The sequence below is a fragment of the Anopheles arabiensis genome, chromosome 3, assembly GCF_016920715.1.
Source record: "Anopheles arabiensis isolate DONGOLA chromosome 3, AaraD3, whole genome shotgun sequence".
In the NCBI taxonomy this organism is placed as follows: domain Eukaryota; kingdom Metazoa; phylum Arthropoda; class Insecta; order Diptera; family Culicidae; genus Anopheles; species Anopheles arabiensis.
In genome coordinates this window covers 8,042,406-8,061,800 of record NC_053518.1, presented here as the reverse complement: position 1 = coordinate 8,061,800, position 19,395 = coordinate 8,042,406, and the positions used below count along the sequence as shown (strand labels likewise).

General features: G+C 49.9%; 4 protein-coding genes across 8 annotated transcripts; 1 reads left to right on the top strand and 3 right to left on the bottom strand.

Moving 5' to 3' along the window:
* Positions 1-12: 12 nt before the first annotated feature.
* LOC120901670 (palmitoyltransferase ZDHHC23-B) lies at positions 13-3,685 on the bottom strand. Of its 5 annotated transcripts, none has more exons than XM_040309801.1 (6): positions 3,341-3,457; positions 2,747-3,275; positions 2,264-2,497; positions 1,611-2,195; positions 1,450-1,525; positions 13-1,389 (listed from the first exon to the last, which is right to left on the bottom strand). In XM_040309801.1, the coding sequence occupies exons 3-6, from the start codon at positions 2,467-2,469 to the stop codon at positions 1,282-1,284; spliced, it is 975 nt and encodes a 324-aa protein (XP_040165735.1). In that variant the 5' UTR covers positions 2,470-2,497; positions 2,747-3,275; positions 3,341-3,457; the 3' UTR covers positions 13-1,281. The 5 variants fall into 5 exon arrangements, with proteins under 5 accessions (XP_040165735.1, XP_040165737.1, XP_040165736.1 ...); XM_040309803.1 differs by having other exon boundaries at positions 2,747-3,238; positions 3,341-3,456; XM_040309802.1 differs by having other exon boundaries at positions 2,747-3,241; positions 3,341-3,453.
* Positions 3,686-3,925: 240 nt separating this feature from the next.
* LOC120902342 (pre-mRNA-processing factor 40 homolog A) lies at positions 3,926-7,199 on the top strand. The gene is made up of 3 exons (XM_040311026.1): positions 3,926-6,300; positions 6,377-6,715; positions 6,817-7,199. The coding sequence occupies exons 1-3, from the start codon at positions 4,126-4,128 to the stop codon at positions 7,036-7,038; spliced, it is 2,736 nt and encodes a 911-aa protein (XP_040166960.1). The 5' UTR covers positions 3,926-4,125; the 3' UTR covers positions 7,039-7,199.
* Positions 7,200-7,338: 139 nt separating this feature from the next.
* Positions 7,339-10,333, bottom strand: LOC120902343 (stress response protein NST1). Its single transcript, XM_040311028.1, has 3 exons — positions 7,844-10,333; positions 7,609-7,763; positions 7,339-7,518 (listed from the first exon to the last, which is right to left on the bottom strand). The coding sequence occupies exons 1-3, from the start codon at positions 10,235-10,237 to the stop codon at positions 7,371-7,373; spliced, it is 2,697 nt and encodes an 898-aa protein (XP_040166962.1). The 5' UTR covers positions 10,238-10,333; the 3' UTR covers positions 7,339-7,370.
* Positions 10,334-10,534: 201 nt separating this feature from the next.
* LOC120905062 lies at positions 10,535-17,828 on the bottom strand. The gene is made up of 7 exons (XM_040315729.1): positions 17,774-17,828; positions 15,794-16,631; positions 15,358-15,719; positions 12,864-13,770; positions 12,482-12,786; positions 10,968-11,520; positions 10,535-10,895 (listed from the first exon to the last, which is right to left on the bottom strand). The coding sequence occupies exons 1-7, from the start codon at positions 17,826-17,828 to the stop codon at positions 10,535-10,537; spliced, it is 3,381 nt and encodes a 1,126-aa protein (XP_040171663.1).
* Between the last annotated feature and the right edge of the window lie 1,567 nt (positions 17,829-19,395).

Here is a 19,395-nt window from a genome sequence, read left to right as displayed (position 1 = left end):
CAGTTTGAAAGGTAAGTTAAAGAATTTCAAAGTTTATTGTGCGTTTCTTATCCTACTTATCATCATTGTAACATTTCATGTTAGTAAATCACGCCCCGATCGAAATTGTGTGCAAGCACGCCTTTTCCACGGATGGAATCTAAGCATTTTAGGTTTCCTACTAGTGGTGTGCTGTCTGGAGCGCACACTCGAACTCCGATCCGACTCTGGCTATTGTAAGTGCGATTCCGACACCGGCAAAATCGGAACCATTGGTTCCGCCTGGAGCTGGAGTCTTGCGGAGTGGTCTCGAGTCGTTTGGAGCTATCCGGAGGCAGAGTCGTCCGGAGTTGTCCGGAGTTGTCTGGAGTCGTTCGGGGTTGTCTGGAGTCGTCAGAAGTCTTCCGGAGTTGTCTGGAGTTGTCCGGAGTTGTCTGGTGTTGTCCGGCATCGTTCGAAGTCGTCCGAAGTCGTCCGGAGGCATTTGATTTCGGATTTCCTATTCGACCATATTCGACCGACTTCGTTGACTCCAGACGTCTCTGGATAACTCTGGATAACTCCGGACGACTCCGGATATCTCCAGACGACTTCAGACAACTTCGGATGACTCCGAGCGGCTCCGGGATGATTCCAACCGGCTCCGGGTAATGCTGGGCGGACCTACCTTCCGGAGTCGGCTCCGGATTTTTGTCAACTTTACCCATCACTAGTTCCTACTACTGGTTCTACGGCTAGGTTCGAACTTGCAACAAGAAGAGGGGAAAAAAAATGTGCGGATAGAAGCTTCACTACTTCTCCGCGCGTGTTGTGGCCTCATAAGTTGGTAATAAAATGGCTTTTCTAACGAAACACCTCTTTCGGCGGCTCTTGATATACCGCTTTCTAATCACTTGTGGGAGCAGTGGCAATAATGGTGAGTGGTTATCGGTAGCAAATATGCTTACATTAATTAAATAACGTGAGATTAACTCCACCCTACAACACCCACAAGTACACTGGATGTGTGCAAACCGAAAACGAAACAAACGGGAAACAAATCCTTATGGAATTGGGAGTTCTATCCCCTCTCTACCGCAACTGTCTCTCTATCTCTCTCTACTACCGAAATACTATCGATAAGAACAACTTACGAACAAGTTTGGTTTCCTTTGGCTAAAAATAGTTCACAAACACACACACACACGAATGTGCGCGGGAAAGGATATGATATAAAACAAACTCAAACGGAAGTTTTGCAGTCAGACACACTGCACCTGCGCCCAAGTCTGGTAGACTGTCCTTTGCGCCTCTGGTTAAGTTTTACTGGCCAAAGCAGAACGCTTTCCAATTCCACAGACAATTCCGTCGCTTCACGTGCTCTCTGCGACGCCATTCGCTGAACGAGAGGCCGAATGAGATGAAGCAGATCTGAAAGGTGAATGTTTTTGAGTGGTTTTCATTACCATTAGACGGGCGTCCTGTACAAACCTGTTTCACTATAGCGATAGCAATAAACGATGCCATTATTAGTGCGTACACCGAACCCGTAAAGCACAGTGCAATGCTGAAAAGAGGGGAAAAAATAACAGTTCCTTCCATATACCACCATTTCATCTGCAATGAGTCATTCTAGTACACAAAACACTTACTCATACTGGAAAAAGATATCGGTACAGTCGTCCGGCATCATCACGATGATCCCGTACAGCGTAAAGATTGGCGTCGGATGACACACCGCCGTCAGCGCCAGATTGGCAAACACCAGCAACGCCAGCAGCGTAAAGAGGCAGCCCGCCAGATACAGCCGATGGTTCGATTTGCCGATGCAGCAGTTCAGCCACACGTTGTGATGATCCTGCCGCAGCACACAGCTCGAGCAAACCTTGCAGTGGTACGTTCTCGGTGGCACATACTTCCGGCACAGCTGGCACGCCAACCGTCCACTGTCCGAATCGGTCGCCCCATCGTCCGAATCGTCGCGGTCGGAGAACAGCACAATCTGTTCCTTGCTTCCCTTGCCGCTTTCTACACCGTTCATGTCCGCCGGCAGGGCAGAGAGATGGTTCAGCACGGCCCGCTGCTTCGCCTTCAGCAAACAGAGAAAAGCGAGCGTCATCAGCACGACGAAGCCAACGTTTTCTTGGGGCAAAATTTCCAACAACGGTACGGCCAGCTCGAACAGTGCGACCAGATACACGCAGCTACCGAAAAACCAAATCGTGAAAAACTTTGTCCTACAAAGAGAAGAAGGGAAAGATGTTAGAATACATTCATCCTTTTGCCTTTCTCGTGCTCGCTTTACTTGGGATGGATCGTTCCGAAGAGCCGCTTTAGGTACAGCAATACCAGGGGAAGTAGAAGCATGATGACAAGGCAAAGATAGAAGTGTACCGCGGTCAGCAGCAGCGTTCCGATCAGTATCGCCAGCGTCACCACATTGTCGAGCGTAATCTGCTTTGCGCCACCGCGCCACGGTATACGCAGCCGGTCTTGGAACGTGAGCAGCATGTTTCCAACCCTGCTTCCGGTCAGTTTGCTGCGAATGGTGGAAGGATAAGGAGCGAGGTTAGATTTCTTACTATATTTTAGTAAAATAGAAAGACACACACACACATTGATAAGAGATAGTTGGACACATTTGAGCGTTTTAAGATTGAATTATCAGATTCAGTAGCAGAGAAAGAGAGAGAGAGGCCATGAAGAGATAGAGAGCGTTTGATAGTGTAGGAATGATGCGAAAGAGGTGGAAAAAGGTTTAAAGATAGAGAATACATAACATATTTACCCGCTTTTAGTTAGGACGTTTCGGGCTCGGGAAAGTTCAGATTCGTTTGCCGGGTGAGATACGTTCGCCCCCCGTTTGCAGCTGTCGTGTAGGATATTTGGTAGAAATGCTATCCCCCCTGCCCTGGTGATGCCCTATATTTCATGCACAATGAAGAGCAGTTTGATGATTGCAGCTGCAGTGGCTGTGTGCGTGTATGTATGTGGGGAGATGAAGGGGAGGGTTCTAATGTGCCAAATGCCACCGTTTGCAGCCGGCTAACGAGGGTGACTGCACTGCCGATGCACCACTAGCGTACCGACACACACATACAATCACGCTGGCTCGCTGGTAAGGAAAATCAATTCTTTGCACTCTCCTCGCACGTTCTATATCGATCAATCCCCTTTTTTTCGGGATGCCGGAGCCGGAGTTTTCTTTCGGCAATCACAAGCTGAAGACACTGGGTGGCGATGGGGAGGGGGGCTATTTACAGGAACACCCGGTGATTCACTACTAAAGGGAATGCAAACAGACGTTGGTGCAGTTTCTAAAACGGGAGCGGGAGGTTCGAGGAATTCAATTGGACATTAGGGCTCGCCGAAACGTACGTACCTAGTGGCCGGAGTCGGAGTTTCGATTCCGGATGTACCCGTGAAACAGCAACAGCAGCAGCAGCACGTTACGAGCAGATGAGCCCGTTCATTGTTTCGATCGAAAAACTCACAACAGCACAGCGGATCGATATCGGTGCGGGGATCGTAATCATAGAAATCGGCCGCACTGTAGTGTGATCTCATGCTCCCCAGGAACGGACGGGGAATGCTATGTTGGACTTAGTCGTGTGTGTGTGTTTTTATGCTGCCACTTTCTCGCTCTTTCTCTCTTTATTTAGCCCTCTCTTTTGGGCTGATAAAACACAAACAAATTGGTTGCCGGTTGCCCAGCAGATGCACAAGAGGTGAGCAAAATTGGGTCGGTTCATGTTGCACGTGTTGACAAACGGCTTTTTGGAAAATATTCATAAAATTTACTTATTATCGAGCAACAATTTAAAACAATTTAGAAGCATCATCAAATCAAATCATTTACAAAAATCATAAATTTCCTGCAGGTTCTAAATCCCTCTCAAAATTCCCGCTTTTAAAAATGGCCGTCCAAGCAAGCCATGACGCAACCCGCCCGAACGCGCGTCTGCTGTCAAACTGCCAACCAGCAACTGTCAAAGGTGGAAAATCGAAAACGGGACGCCTTTTTCGCGGACGGAAAGTGAAGAAAATAAAACACACACGCACGAACGAAAACTGTGCAGTGCAATCGTCCGCGGACCGCATTTCCGGTGTGTGTTGTGGGCTGTGGAAGGCTCCCGGTCGAAGGGTCACCCTACTCTAGCCAGCAAGATGTCGGTGCCGCCGATAGCCGCTGGCCAACCGTACGCACCGCCGCTGGTGTCGCATTTCAACATCCCTCCGCCGGGTTTTGGTGCGCCCGGTGGGGGCGCAGGCATCGGTGGCCCGGTAGCACTGGCCGCCGCAGCCGCCGCCAACGGGACAATGGTTGATCCTACGGCCACCGTGCCACCGGTCATACCGGCGGGCGCAGCAGGAGCAGCAGCAGCAGCAGTAGCGGCAGCGGCCGTCCCCGTGACCACGGCAATCGTGAACGAATGGTCGGAACACAAGACGCCCGAGGGCCGAACGTACTACTACAACAGTATCACCAAGCAGAGCCTGTGGGAAAAGCCGGACGAGATGAAGACGCCGGCCGAAAAGCAGCTCAGCCAGTGCCCCTGGAAGGAGTACCGGTCGGATTCGGGTAAGCTGTACTATCACAACACCGCCACGAAGGAGTCACAGTGGGTGGCACCGCCCGAGTATCTCGAGCTGAAGGAGAAGGTGGCGGCTGAACAGGCGGCTGCCGAGGCGGCCAAAGCAGCCGCGCTGAAAACCTCCGCCATGGCCAGCAGTATGCTGATGCAGTCGGTCGTGCTGCCGGTGGTTTCGCCCGCCCTGGCAGGGACGCCGGCGACGGCAGGAGTGGCGCCGAATGCGGTTGTGGCGGCCACAGCCGCTGACGTACCGCTCGGTCTAGGTGGGATGGCCGGCGTAACACCCGGATCGGCCGAAAACTCTTCCTCCGCGCTGGACCAAGCGATGGCGGCAACGCTGGCCGCTATCGAGGTGCCGGACGATCCGGTCGACAAGCGGCAGGACGAGGAATCCCAGCCGGGCCAAACGGACGAGGAGCCGGCCATGGAGTTTAAGGACAAAAAGGAAGCGATCGAAGCGTTCAAGGAGTTCCTGAAGGAGCGCAACATCCCCTCGAGCTCGTCCTGGGAGCAGTGCGTAAAGATCATCCAGAAGGATCCGAAGTTTAACGTGTTCAAGAAGCTGAGCGAAAAGAAGCAAGCGTTCAACGCGTACAAAACGCAGAAGCTAAAGGACGAGCGCGAGGAGCAGCGGCTGAAGGCGAAGCGGTCGAAGGAGGAGCTGGAAAAGTTCCTCATGTCGTCGGACAAGATGAACTCGGCGCTCAAGTTTTACCGGTGCGACGAGCTGTTCGCCAACCTGGACGTGTGGAAGTCGGTGCCGGAGCAGGACCGGCGCGACATCTACGAGGACTGCATCTTCAACCTGGCCAAGCGGGAAAAGGAGGAGGCGCGGGTGATGAAGAAGCGCAACATGCGCGTGCTGGGCGAGCTGCTCGAGGCGATGACGACCGTCACGTACCAGACGACCTGGTCCGAGGCGCAGGTAATGCTGCTGGACAACGCGTCGTTCAAGAACGACGTCAACCTGCTCGGCATGGACAAGGAGGACGCACTGATCGTGTTCGAGGAGCACATCCGCGGGCTGGAGCGCGAGGAGGACGAGGAGAAGGAGCGCGAGAAGAAGCGGCTCAAGCGGCAGCAGCGCAAAAACCGCGACCAATTCCTCGCCCTGCTCGACACGCTGCACGAGGAGGGCAAGCTGACGTCGATGTCGCTGTGGGTGGAGCTGTACCCGCTCATATCGGCCGACCTGCGCTTCTCCGCTATGCTCGGGCAGCCCGGCTCGACGCCGCTGGATCTGTTCAAGTTCTACGTGGAAAACCTGAAGGCCCGGTTCCACGACGAGAAGAAAATCATCAAGGAAATACTGAAGGAGAAAGAGTTCATCGTGGTGCGGACGACCACGTTCGAGGACTTTGCGACGGTCGTGTGCGAGGACAAGCGGTCGGCAACGCTGGACGCGGGCAACGTCAAGCTGACGTACAACTCGCTGCTGGAGAAGGCGGTCGCGGCCGAGAAGGAGCGGCTGAAGGAGGAAACGCGCCGCATCCGCAAGCTCGAGAACGAGCTGAAGGGTGTGTGGATCGAGGCGGGCCTGTCCGGTGTCGACAGCTGGGAGACGGCCCAGAAGCTCGTCATGGACCGGGAGGTGTACGACCTGTACGAGAAGGAGGATAAGGTCGAGCGGCTGTGGGAAGACTTTGTGAAGGAGACGGAAGATTCCTGCAGCCACCATCATTCGCGTTCGAAAAAGTCGAAAAAGAGTCGAAAGCACAAGAAAAAATCGCGCTCCTCGTCCAAATCGGTAAGTAATCGGGGTGGTGTGTGTTTTTTATGGTAGAGCAAGTCTTATTTAACGGACAAATCCATTTCTCCTACAGCTCTCGGAAGCATCGGAAGTGGAGTATGAAAAGCCTTCGTCGAAGAAAAAGCGTCGATCCCGGTCGCGAACTCCCCTGACGGCGAGCGATCTGTCGGAAAGCGAGCATGAGCTGCACGAGGAACCGCTGCACCATCACAACGACCATCACGGTGGTGGTGGTGACCGATTGGACCGGAAGCGGAAAAAGAAGAAAAAGCACCACCGCAAACAGTCCCGCTCACCGTCGTACGAAGAGATGCTGGTGATGGAGAAGAATGGTGGCGGTGGTGGTGGCGGTGCAGCTGCTGCTGCTGCATCCCGTTCCCGGACACCCTCCCCGGAGGTAGAGAAGAAAAAGGTAAGCTTGGGGGGCAATTTTCTCATATTAGGACCAATTTCACTTAACCATTCTTTTCTTTATATCCTCTAACTCTCACTCACTAACTCACACACACACAGAAAAAGAAGGACAAAAAGAAAAAAGACAAACGTCGAACGTCTCGATCGGTCAGCCGGGCTAGTAGCGGCGCGCGGATTCGCAGCCCCCTGGACGAGGGCCGCCGTAGCAGGGGCGGCAGCAGATCTTCCAAAATGGCCGACGATGCGGCACTGAGCGAATCGGAGCTGGAATCGCAGCGGGCCGCACTGTTGGCGCAGCTGAACGAACAGATGGACGAGTAGCGCGACATGCCACGAAGAGGAGAAGAGGAGGAGTAGGCGACCCCCGGCGACAACCATAAACGGAGACGGAGAGCACGCAGAGTACGTAAGAACGTGGGTGTATATTTTACGCGAAAAAGTCTATAAAATCAGTCCGCTACACAATCGTGAGCCGCCGCAAATGGTCGTGTGTCTGTGTGTATGTGTGTTTTGCTTTTTTTGGAAGAAAATCGGCCCTTCTAATGGCTAACCCAGCTCTAGTGGTAAATGTAGTTTGGATAATGGCGTATGTGTTAAAAGTGAAATGAACGTGGTGGTAATATCAGACTTGCTGTGGAGGAGCATCCTGACCCTTAGATGTCCTCCTCGATGGGCTTGTAGTCGGGCAGCAGCTCCCAGATCTTCATGCGCCAGCGCTGGCGACGCATCTCCGTTTCCTTCTCGATGCGCAGGATAATGTGCAAACGTTGCCACCGCTCGAACACTTTCCATTTCAGTTGCCTGAGTGTGTGGGGAGAAAGGAGAGAAATGAACGCATCGATTAAGCATCCATTTGCAGATAGGAGACGACTTGCTTGTGACCATCCTTACCATTCGTAGTGGGAAGCAGCGTGGGACATCTTGCCGTGCAGTATCATGAGCGATTGCTTCGTCTTGCCGATCCAGATGGAGATGACCTTTTCCGCCATTCGCACCTCGTACCAATCGATGGCCACCTGCAACTTACATCGTTGCTCGTGCATGTACTGTGGCGTGTTGAGTAAAGGTGAGTAAAATTAACCATAAAAAACATATTTAAACAATTTCAATTAACTCCCCGCCTTACCATCTTCCAGTGTCGGACGGCCACCCGGTACAGCTTGTACTCGTGCATCCCATCGGCCAGCGCCTTCTTGCTCTCCCACAGCGCGTTCGTGAGGAACCACCACTTGCGGAAGTACTTGCGCTTGTAGTACCGCCTCCGGTAAGCGATCGAGCGGCGCTCATTCTCGTGCCGTATGCCCAGCAGCAGCTTGAACGCATGCATGCCGAACCGTTTCAGCTTCAGCAACCGGAACTCCTTTGCGATCTGATTGTTAGCGATCCAGGCCTGCCGTTCCTGCTCGCGTATAATCTTCTGCAGCTTCTCGAGCTTGCGCTTTTCGCGCATCTCCCGGTAGCGCCGCTTGCGCGCTTCCTCATCCTCGTGGCGCTTCGCCTCTTCCGCCGCCTGCTTCGCATCTTCGCGCTCCTTCTCCATGCGCATCCGGCGCTCCTTCGCCTCCTGGTGCCGCTGGCTACGCTCCAGCGCACGCTGCTGCATCTTGGCGAGAAACTTCGGTATCATCAGCCCCTGCGCCTGCAGCTTGCGCATCTCATCCTCCTCCGACGTGTCCGCCTTGATGTTGCCCACAATCTGAATGCACTTTGCCTTCGCCCGCAGCCGCACATGGCCGGTGCGGGCCGCCTTCAGCAGCTCGCTCTGTATTTCCGCCTTGGAGATTTTGGACGCTTCGGAAAACTTGGACAGCTTCAGCTCGGTAATGATGCGCTCCTGCCGCTCGAGCTTCAGCTTCTGCAGCTCGATAATGTCCTGCTGCACCTTGAGCCGATGCTCGTACTCCTTCTTGACCGAGGTGGGCTGGCCGGTCGAGTCGGTGGACGGTTTGCTGCGCAGTGCGCCCTTTTTGCGGCTGTGCCGGATGTTGCTGATGAAGTCGTTGATGCGCTTCAGCTTCTGTTCCCGCGTGCTCGTAACGCCCGCCCCCTTGGAGATCTTCTCCAAGATCGTGTACTGCAGCCACTTGAAGAAGTACTGCTTCAGCACGGCACGGTCGTGATTCTGCAGGTAGCCCTCCTTCAGCGCATTGCTGATGAGCTTGCGCGACTCCTCCGTCAGCTCGACGCGATCGTCCTTGGCGGCGCCCGAGTCGGGCCGGTAGTTGGTAACGCACAGCTCGCTGTAATCCTTCAGATCACACTTCCGCACCACGATCGGGTCCGCTTTGGAGAGCTTCTCCGCGGCCGGTGCAATTTCCAACAGCTCCGACTCCTCCTCATCATCGTACTCGTAGGCCAGCCTGTTGCGGCGCGAAAAGGCCGAACTGGTGTCCTGGTCCTCCTTCGAGCCGCTGTGCGACGTGTCGATGCGCGATATGGTGAGACACTCGCTGCTATCGGTCGGGAGGGAATCGCGCTTGCCGCTGCGGTCCTCATTCGCACCGGAATGGTCCGCCGTGCTGTCGGTCGACTGGAACTCCGTCTCGTCAAACTCATCCACGTCCGAGTCGAGCGACTCCAGGAAGAGATCATGGTCGTCGAAATCGTACTCGGAACCGAGGGAGAACGAGGAATCGTCTGCCGGAAAGGTGATGACCTCGGTATTGCCAAACCGCACGATCTTACTGTCTTCGTCCTGATCTTCGGCCGGATCTTCTTCCGGCTCGTGGTGGACTCCATTGGGTGCGTACTCCACTACACCATTGCTCGGGTCATCCAATGCTCCGAAATTGGGCTCTACGTGAGCCGACTCCTTCTCAATGTTCTCCTGCTCCTCTCTTTCAATAATCTCTTCAATTGTAGCTGTCTGCTTACCCAACGGCCGCTCATCCTGAATCTCCTCAAACAGCTGCTCCGAACCTTCGATGGCGCTCTGGTAAAAGTGTGTCGTATACCGCTCACACTCCTCCAAGCTCTCGTAAATCATCCCATTGTCAATCTTCGGGATGTTAATGTACAGAATGCTCCGCTTCTGGGAGCTCACCTGCGCCTTCTTCCCATTCCCTGCTCCACCCATGTGTTCCAGCTGCTTGCGGAACTTGTTCAGCTCATTCTCGCAGAGCGTCAGCTCGATCGAACGGTTATGGTTTTCCAGATTTTCCAGCTGGTACGCCTTGACCGGATCGATGAATGGTTTCGTGCGCGTCTCGCCACCCTTCTCCTCCTTCCGGCGTATCATCTCGTGCCGGATGTCCATCACCAGCACCGGATCGAGCATCGGTTTCCCATTGCCGGGCGTTCCACTACCAGCCCCCTCGCCTGCCATCATCAACCTCAGCTGGTTCTCGTCCACAAAATCCATGTTGATGAACTTTTTCACCGTCTTGGAGGTGACGGTCAGGTTGTTCAGGTGCTTGCGACGGATCCGATCCCATCGCGATTCCTTCGCACGGGCCTTGCGCAGCAACTTCTCCAGTATCACGTCCGGATTATTATCTGGGTCGTTTTCGTTCGCGGACATTTGGTGCACGGAATATATGTATGAAATGAAACCAATGTACGGGACGGGAACAGTCTTTTCGTTAACTCGGTGTCGTATTTCCTTCTGGTTACTTTGCCTTTGTTCCCACACACTGTCAATGTTGTCGATAAACAACAGCTTGGCGGTTGCCATGGATATCGAACTTGAACGCAGCTGGCGCTTCGGTTCGGGGTCGTCGGCGGGTGCGCCATAATAACAATGTCACGCGTTGCGAAGCGTTGTTTGAAAGGAAGCTCTCTTTCTCTCTTTCCCTTATTTATTGTGTTTATCCTTTTTTTAAAAATCATAACTATTTTCTTCATACACCCTCGGGCAGTAGTTTTGGGCAATCAACTGATAGCCCGTTGTGCCGCCAGCGACTCGCATTTTCCCGCTAGTACGATGGAGCATGTGAACGGTCATCGCATGGGCAAGGCGGTCCTTCGCTTCCTCCAGCCGGCTAGGATCGAACATCATGCCCACGTTGGTTTCGTCGAAGGGATGAAAGATACTCCGCCGGTGCACCTGCAGCATACCGCGGCAGCCGTTGTCAAGGATCTCCTGTAGGGTGAGTGTTTCGCACGTCTGAACGACCTGGTAGGTGAGTAGAAAGGACCCGTTGCGGATGTTTTTTTGTTCGTCGAAGTATTTAAAGTTGCTAGAAAAAACACAGTTAATGAAAACAATCAACTTTTTAAACGCTACAAAACTCCTCATCGTTCGAACTTACTCGAGACAACGCTCGGCAAACAGTTCCCCAAACCCGCCCCGCCTTAGTCCGATTACGGACGTACCGACAAGCCGTTCCGTTTCGGCGCCGAAAAAGTTTGCATTGACAAAGTCGAGCGTTTTCAGCGTCACCACGTCGAGGTCGAGATAGATGCCACCGTACTTGTACAGCAGCACCAGGCGCAATATCTCCGACAGATACTCGGCACCATTCGGTCGTTCGTGCAGCAGGTCTGATCGGATCACCGCCTCCACCGGTGTACCTTGCGCGAACCGGTTCAAATCTAGCCAGCGGAAGTGAACGTTTCCAAACCCCGCCAACGTTGGCAGATCGGGAAACCGTACCTGGCTGGGGTTCGTTATTGGGTTCCAGGAGGCAAACAGGACGATTATCTTCTTGAGCGGATTGGCACGTGCTGCCGACTCGATCGCGCACGCCTGCCGCGGTCCGATCGTGATGATGCGCTTGAACGGTGCGGACGATTCGATGAAGTACACGCTGCTGTGCGCGTGCAAGTCATTCGAGGTGTCGTAGGACGTCAGAAAGCCCGGATCTCCTTGAGCAATGTCGGCGGGAATGTATGCCGGTTTCGGGCGGCGATCGCGTATCAAACGAAACAGCAGCAGCAGCAATAATGCACACACAGCATATCGAACGTAGCGGAACGAATTATGTGAGATCATTTTGGAGGAGGTGATTGTACCTCAGGTAAGTATTGGTATCAACTGAACACGATCAGTTGTACGCACGTTTTTGGAGCAGGTTCGATACAACCTACATAAGATTTGTTTAAACAGCTGGTTTTGGCTTTCTGGCTCTCAGTCTGTGTCCGTACAATGATACTACACGAATGAAAATGACGAGCGAGAGACAGAGATAAGCTGAAAACAAAACACGTAACATATGCTCAACATTTTCGCAAACGATGTACAAGAGCGTATAAATCACCTTCAATCAGCTGTACGAACACGCCCGCTGCATAACAGTGCAGTGCGGGTCTTGTTTTGCGTTAAATTTTGCATTCCCTTTCATTCGTTTTCACGCAATGTACGCACGATAGATTGCCCCCCGAACAATGTTGGAACATATTGGGGAGTTTTGACTTTCTTTTATAAGACGATGTCGTTGGAAGCGGGTTTGTCAGTTGTTGGAGGTTGCAAGAGACAAAATGATTTCTACTGATCATCAACTACACAGTGTTGAAACCACTTATAAGTTTGTGTGATATTACAATAACTGCTCCGCGATAGCTCCAGGGTGGACATAAGGCCTCCAATTTTATAACGTGATATTTAAAAAATTTATCTAATTTAATGATTTGAAGTGTTACAAATGTGTTGATTGGGCGATGAGCCATTTATTGATACTGATCGTGTGACGACAGGGTGTGATCGCGTGTGATTGATCGAAGAATGAAGATCTCGCTACTTAAGACATGGTTATGAGCTGATAGTGTTAGAATACGGGCCCACAGGACCCGTACACTTTGGGACAGTGCCGTTCGGCTAGCACACCGTATGCGACCCGTGACCCAACCCGCACCGGACTGTCTTTACTCAGCTTGTTCCAAAGGTGCACCACGATCGATCGGTTGAACGCAACGAGGGCCTCCTCCAGGCACTGTTCTTCGAATAACAGCTCATAATTCCAATACTCAATCGCGTAAAATACGCTCGATGGATAGACGGTAAAGTGTCGGGAACAATGCCGAGTCATTTCAGCGATCGACTGGGTGCGACAGTGCTCTTGCAATACGCGCGTTATCACCCCTGGTCCATTATTAACCCAATCATTGCCGTTGAAGTTGGTCAGCAGGTCACTAAAAGAAAAAATAAGATCGTTACAAGTTTGGTCAAGGATATTCTGATCTCGTAACTAGTAAATCTAGCCGCTTACCGAACACACGTTTCCGCTAGTTCGTGACCGTGGCCTTTTGATTCTAAGTTCATTACAGCGGAATTAATCAGATCAAACGATTCGGCACCGGCATAGTTCGGTTCCAGCTTCTCAAACGACTGTTGCACGATCACATCCAGATCAAGGTACGTCCCACCATACTTGTAGAGGGTCAGGTAGCGCATCACATCGGACAGATGCGAGTTCATGTACTGTGACTGTAGTATATCGCCCCTCGCCATCCATTCTTTCAGCGGTGTGTCGTTTGCGTATGTGGTCAAGTTGACGTAGCGCAGATGCACATTACGATACTCCAGCAGTGCGTCAAGAACTGGCTGTGTTGTGCGGTTCCGGAAGCCAACCGGGGCTGCAAACAGTACGTACACGTTCCACCCCGGATTGGCCCGGGCAGCCGACTCGATTGCACAGGCTTGTCGGGCGTTCAGGCGCACGATACCGTCCTTCCAGCAGGATGTTTCGTGAAAGAAGATGTTACGGCCATCGTCGGTCGGTTGCGGCATGGACTGCTGCACATCCTCCAGTATGTTTTTCTCGTGTATGCCGTTCTCGGTAGTGGCGTTAAGGTCGAAGATCTTGAAACAGGTGTCGATCCATGGACTCGGAGTTGTTGATGTTGGAGAAGGCGTTTTGAATGATTCACTTGCCTGTTGGTACAAGTCTTTCGCAGTCGAGTGATGAGCGTCGTATGTGGAGCTGCGTATTGGTGAACTCGTTGGAGTTGGTGAGGGTCTGGTGATCCCAATGATAGGCTTTAATTTTATGCAAGAATAGGAGAAGTATCCACTGCCCTGCCGAAATTCCGATACTTCGTTGACAATCTCAGAGTACATGTGCGGCGTGTAGGTCGAACTATTATCCCAAATCCGACGAAATAGCAGAAGAAAAACTAATATACCAACAGTACATAGAACAAAGCGACACTTTCTACGCGAAAACATTTTACATGTGTTCACGCCGAAGAGCCTGAGTAGCCGTATCATTGCTAAGCATAGCGAGAAACTGAACTCAATTATTTGATCAGACGTTTTTGGAACCCTTCATATCACTATTGAAAACATTTACAGGGTTTTGTGATCCAATTCAAGACAGCCGGACACATTTGCTATTAGTCGTGAGTTACAACCATAACTGCGGCACTATGGTTGAATGCGGGGATGATACTCGGGACTAGTATTTCCCTCGTATGTCTGCGACACACTTGCTCAATCTGTGAAAGAACTAGTGGGGACGTTTGGTTCCGAGAATCTTATCGCAGTTGTGGCATTGATTTAAACTCTATAGCTCATCTCTATTGACATAATATTTTTCCATTGAATTTGGTGGAGTGTTGGTAGTATTGCTAGATTTTACTGCACTGCAGGTGCTGGTATAAATCTTTCCAGATGCCTAACGACAGCAGAATTCCCGAAATCTTGTTTCACAATGTTCACCCGGAATGTGTAATTGCATCGGGCGCTAAGCTTGAGTGGTAGTAGGAATGTGTATTTATATGTTGTGATATTGAAACATTAATCGCACCGAACTATTTAAGACCACGTGTTACAAACTATAGAACCAAAACAATAATTTTTTCTTCAGTTATCCTCTTTCTCGAACGACTACGACCTAACACAAGAACGCAATATAATAGCCAGCTTTCAAGTGTCGAGAAGTGTGCTACAGGTCTTACAAATACTCACGATTTGACAAAAGTATGTCGCAGTGTGGTTGAATCTGCACAACGCGTAACGATTATTGTACGCGTGTGCAGCTGTTCAAATAAGTGACACGCGTTTATGCCTCTCTTACGAAGTTGCTTTGAATTAGTTTCATACAACAATCGATTAATAAGTGAGTTTATCAGTGCTTCAGTGATTACTATCTTATACTCTCCTGATTTTGTCCGATCTCCTATTACGCGTGTGGTGCTATCATTACGTTTAAAGATGCATACGACTATTGCAACAGTTCATTTCAGCAGTGATAGATTGATTGTCTTCTTTAACGCTCTGGGCACTCTGCATCGTTCGATAGGAAAAGAGTACCATTGATTGTGTACTTCAGATATCTTTTCAAACTCTATATAGCCGCTTCCCATTATTCTTCTAAGATTAATTCAAATCCTTCTCGATTGCTCACCGTGCTATCTATGATTAGATATTGCACGAGATTGCGTTTTTCCAACTATTGAATTACTTTATGCCCGTATTTTATTGTTTTACATTAAATAAATAATAACTTTATTAGTGTTTATAATAGTTTATAATAGAAGGAAACACTTATCCATCGAATTACAAATAACCACTTATAATATGCATTCCAATTGGCTGCTAAAGAAAATCTGATGTCATGTTCCAATACCTAAGCGAAGGTTAAGTTTGTCTTTATGGCAGTATTGCTTTAGTGATGAAGATTCCATAGTCTGTGATCGTTTGTGATCAATCGATGATTTTAGGAGTCTTACATTAAGATATGATTCTGTGCTGGTGGTGTTAGAAAACGTGCCCACAAGATCCGTACACTTTGGGGCAGTGCCGTTCGGCTAGCACACCGTAAGCGACCCGTGACCCAACCCACACCGGATTGTCTTTACTCAGCTTGTTCCACAGGTGCACCACGATCGATTGATTGAGCGCATCGAGGACTGACTTTAGGTACGGTTCTTCAAAAAAGTTCTTATAATTTCCATACGCTATCGCGTAAAATGCGCTGGGTGGATAAACGGTAAAGTGCTGGGAACAATGCCGGGTCATGTTGGTGATGGAATGCGTTTGGCAGTGCTTTACCAATACGCGCGTTATTACCCCTGGACCATTTTGAGCCCATTGATAACCGTTATAGTTGGCCAGTAGGTCTCTAAAAGAATGAAACGATCGTTAAAAGATTGGTCGAAGGTAATCGGATCTCATATTAAAAGTCCGTCCACTTACCGAACACACATTTCCGCCAGCTCATGACCGTGGCCTTTCGATTCGAAGTTTATCACACCAGCAGCAATGTACTGAGGCGACTCGGCACCGGCATAGTTCGGTTCCAGCTTCTCAAAAGACTGTTGCACGATCACATCCAGATCAAGGTACGTCCCACCATACTTGTAGAGGGTCAGGTAGCGCATCACATCGGACAGATGCGAGTTCATGTACTGTGAGCGTAATATTTCCCCCCTTGCCATCCATTCTTTCAGCGGTGTGTCGTTTGCGTATGTGGTCAAATTGACGTAGCGCAGATGCACATTAGGATACTCCAGCAGTGCGTCAAGGATTGGCTGTGTTGTGCGGTTCCGGAAGCCAACTGGAGCCGCAAACAGTACGTACACGTTCCACTCCGGGTTGGCCCGGGCAGCCGACTCGATTGCACAGGCTTGTCGGGCATTCAGCCGCACAATACCGTCCTTCTTCAAGCAGGATGTTTCGTGAAAGAAGATGTTACGCCCATCGTCAGTCGGCTGCGGTACGGAATGCTGCACATCCTCCAGTATGTTTTTCTCGTGTATGCCGTTCTCGGTAGTACCATTACTATCAAAGATCTTGAAACAGGTGTCGATCCATGGACTCGGAGTTGTTGGTGTGGAGGTAGTCGTGACGACACGCTTCAATGTTGGAGACGGAGCTGTGAAGGATTCACTTTTCTGTTGGTGTAATTCTTTTGTGGCAAAAAATCGGTTTTCGTATGATTCCCAAAATTCCGATTCTTCTTCGACAATCTGAGAGTAAATGTACGGCGTAATTTTCCACTGGCGATCACCAATTCGACGTAACAGCAGAAGAACTAAAACGAAGGCACCAACGGTATAAAGAACAAAGCGACACTTTCTATGTGAGAACATTTTACACTGAAAATCTTGAGTAGTCGTTTCTCGGCTAAACACAGCGATCGACTGAACGCGATGATTTGATCAACTGTTTTTGGAGCGACGCCTGGGAACAATATTGGAAACTTTGATTTAAACAGCTTTATAGTGCGTCTCTATTTGCCCGAATTGTTTTCCAAGAAATGTGGCAGAGTTTTGGTAGTACGGCGCTGTTGTAAATATTTCGAAGGTTGTTGTTGTTTTTTTTGGACTTAAAGTCTATTAGCCATATTCGCATCTTTCAATCAATTCAATTTGGGGTGTCGAAGAACTTTGGTAAATACAGTACTTGTTTGACAATGTTCGCGGAAATGTACGATTGCGTCGGTACCTGTTTGCTGTGAGGTTAATATGGCGTGAAACTAAAAATGAATGTGTTTGCAGTACAAACCACGAAGAAGATGCCAAGGGAACTTGGGCTACTAACGCTAGTTAATGTGCCAGCGCACACCAGCCGATTCTGGTTTCAACAACGCAACGATCAACGACGACTAACTTAGATTTACAATAAGGTCCTACCTCGCCGATCGCTACTATACTGTGAAGCTGGGTCAATATATGTACAGGTCAAATCCAATCAATGAATCTTCAGAGGACCAACGCAGGGCACCAACTTCGGCACTCTATTGCCCTTTTTGTTAAACTACGATGCCAATAGCAGTAGAATGCTAGTACTTAGGCTCTTCCGACCAGTTCTGCATGTATCGTGCTTTCGACGTCGTCAGTGATGATTTCGTGCCGGGGATTTCGGTAGCAAAATTCACTGCTGTTTATTCATTATATGCACATTTATACACTGTAAATTTCAATTCTTATAGATCAGTTGATAGACATTAACGCACGTGAAACACACAGGTTTAACAACAACTGGCTCATAACGTACATACCCGTTATATGTACTTAGGTACTACCTGCGGGGTTGGTTTATAAAGTCCAAAAACTTCAGCTGGAAGCCCTATCGCCATGTCAGGTCCGAAGCGGTTGTGCTAAAGTCTGCTTTCCGTGAATGATGATACCATTAGTCATGCCAAGAAGAACGATAGGCAGTGGCGCGTTAAACGGTGGGCGGACTGGGCGGCCGCCAGGGGCCCCGTCGATCTAGGGGGCCCCGTCATTGTGGATGTTCGACTTCGAAAATGGAATGCACAGAACGCTGCGCTTAACTACCACCGAAAACCCGTTACACAACACAAGCATACAACACACCCAAACAAAAGTTTAAAGGCCCCGAAACACAATATCAATATACCGGCTCGTAGCCGGTAAAATTAGCAGGAAAAATTGACTAACATCAAGCAAGCAACGGTGCTCCAGTGGGTAGAGGTTTCATTCGAGAAACGATTCCATCGATATCGATGTGTGCGCTTTTCAATTTGGCTGGGATGAAACGTGCCTGCGCTTGTCTAGGGGCCCCTATACTTGTTTTGCAGATGTGTGCCGAAAACAGACAGCTGTTTTCACGCGAAAAATGGTATTCACATCTCAAGCCTGAGATCGTGGAGCGTGTCTGCTTTTAACGCAAAACCTTAAATTTTCACGCGGGGCCTTACTCAACTTTTGTGGTCAACTGACAAATAGGGGAAATCGGGAAGGGAAGGTAATATGTCCAAAAAGGATCTGGGCCATGTTAATATTAAAATGATGTTTTATCACTATTTACATACAACTTTTTGCGTGAAGACAAGATAAAAAACCGTTACAGCTATGCTGAAACTAAAACTCAAAGGTGGTTTACGGGGCCCCAACTATTATGTGGACTCTTCGATGAAGGGGCCCCTTCGGTAAGGGCCCCCGTCGGTAAGGAGGCCCCGTCGATAAGGGGCCCCGTCAATGAAGGGCCCGTCCATTATGTGTCTTGGTGTGGATGGTCGATGCACGAGCTCACCAAAAAAAAACGCGGAGACACTTGCTGCTAAAATCCAATGCACAGCACACAGAACAGAACGCTGCGTTTAACCACAAAGAAAACCCGTTTCAACAGCCACAAGCACACATCATACACAGACAAAAATTTAAAGGCCCCTAAACAAAATTTCAATACACCGGCTCGTAGCCGGAGAAATTAGCAGGAAAAAATGACACCAAGCTCGCGTCGCTTTAAAAAGCCTAGGAAGGTCGTTTGGTCAACGGTCAGTGGGTTGAGGTTTCATTCGAGGAATGGTTAAATCGATGTCATTGTGTGCGCTCTTGGCTGGGATGAACCGTCCTGTTCTTGTACACGGGGCCCCTGCTACCGCTTTGCGATTCTGTGCCAAAAGCAGACAGCTGTTTCACACGAAAAATGGTATTCACATTCCTGGCCTGGGATAGTGGATTGTGTGTGTCTTTTAATGCAAAAACTAAAATTTTCATTCTTGGCCCTAATCGAACACATCCAGTTTGTGGACCGAAGAGAAGGGGAAATGGGAAAGGTTTCAGTTAGAAGAAAGGGGGGAAGGGTATAAAAATACTCAAGGAACCTATGGAACATGTTCATTTATATATGGTTTTTATCGACTATTTCAAGTTTTGCGAATACAACAAGACCAAAAACCGTTACAGATGCATCTACATACAGCCATACACAGCCATAATACGAAGAACAATCTCCATTGCCGCGTCCATTTGGGGCCCCGTTGATGATCCCGTCGATTGAGGGGCCCCTTCTATTTGGTGTTGTCAACCCAATATATCTCCATTTTC

What these genes read in the sequence shown, in the direction of transcription:
- LOC120901670 (XM_040309800.1), bottom strand. Translation starts at nt 3,525, where the DNA reads ATGAGATCACACTACAGTGCGGCCGATTTCTATGATTACGATCCCCGC. An exon ending in ACTCCGACTCCGGCCACTAG is followed by an intron (nt 2,498 to 3,340) that starts GTACGTACGTTT and finishes CACCATTCGCAG; the next exon opens with CAAACTGACCGGAAGCAGGG. An exon ending in GATATCTTTTTCCAGTATGA is followed by an intron (nt 1,526 to 1,610) that starts GTAAGTGTTTTG and finishes CCCTCTTTTCAG; the next exon opens with CATTGCACTGTGCTTTACGG.
- LOC120902342 (XM_040311026.1), top strand. Translation starts at nt 4,126, where the DNA reads ATGTCGGTGCCGCCGATAGCCGCTGGCCAACCGTACGCACCGCCGCTG. An exon ending in CGCGCTCCTCGTCCAAATCG is followed by an intron (nt 6,301 to 6,376) that starts GTAAGTAATCGG and finishes TTTCTCCTACAG; the next exon opens with CTCTCGGAAGCATCGGAAGT. An exon ending in CGGAGGTAGAGAAGAAAAAG is followed by an intron (nt 6,716 to 6,816) that starts GTAAGCTTGGGG and finishes ACACACACACAG; the next exon opens with AAAAAGAAGGACAAAAAGAA.
- LOC120902343 (XM_040311028.1), bottom strand. Translation starts at nt 10,237, where the DNA reads ATGTCCGCGAACGAAAACGACCCAGATAATAATCCGGACGTGATACTG. An exon ending in CCGTCCGACACTGGAAGATG is followed by an intron (nt 7,764 to 7,843) that starts GTAAGGCGGGGA and finishes AACACGCCACAG; the next exon opens with TACATGCACGAGCAACGATG. An exon ending in GCTGCTTCCCACTACGAATG is followed by an intron (nt 7,519 to 7,608) that starts GTAAGGATGGTC and finishes CCACACACTCAG; the next exon opens with GCAACTGAAATGGAAAGTGT.
- LOC120905062 (XM_040315729.1), bottom strand. Translation starts at nt 17,828, where the DNA reads ATGACGGGGCCCCCTAGATCGACGGGGCCCCTGGCGGCCGCCCAGTCC. An exon ending in CTGGCGGAAATGTGTGTTCG is followed by an intron (nt 15,720 to 15,793) that starts GTAAGTGGACGG and finishes TCATTCTTTTAG; the next exon opens with AGACCTACTGGCCAACTATA. An exon ending in ATCTTGTGGGCACGTTTTCT is followed by an intron (nt 13,771 to 15,357) that starts AACACCACCAGC and finishes TTGGTATATTAG; the next exon opens with TTTTTCTTCTGCTATTTCGT.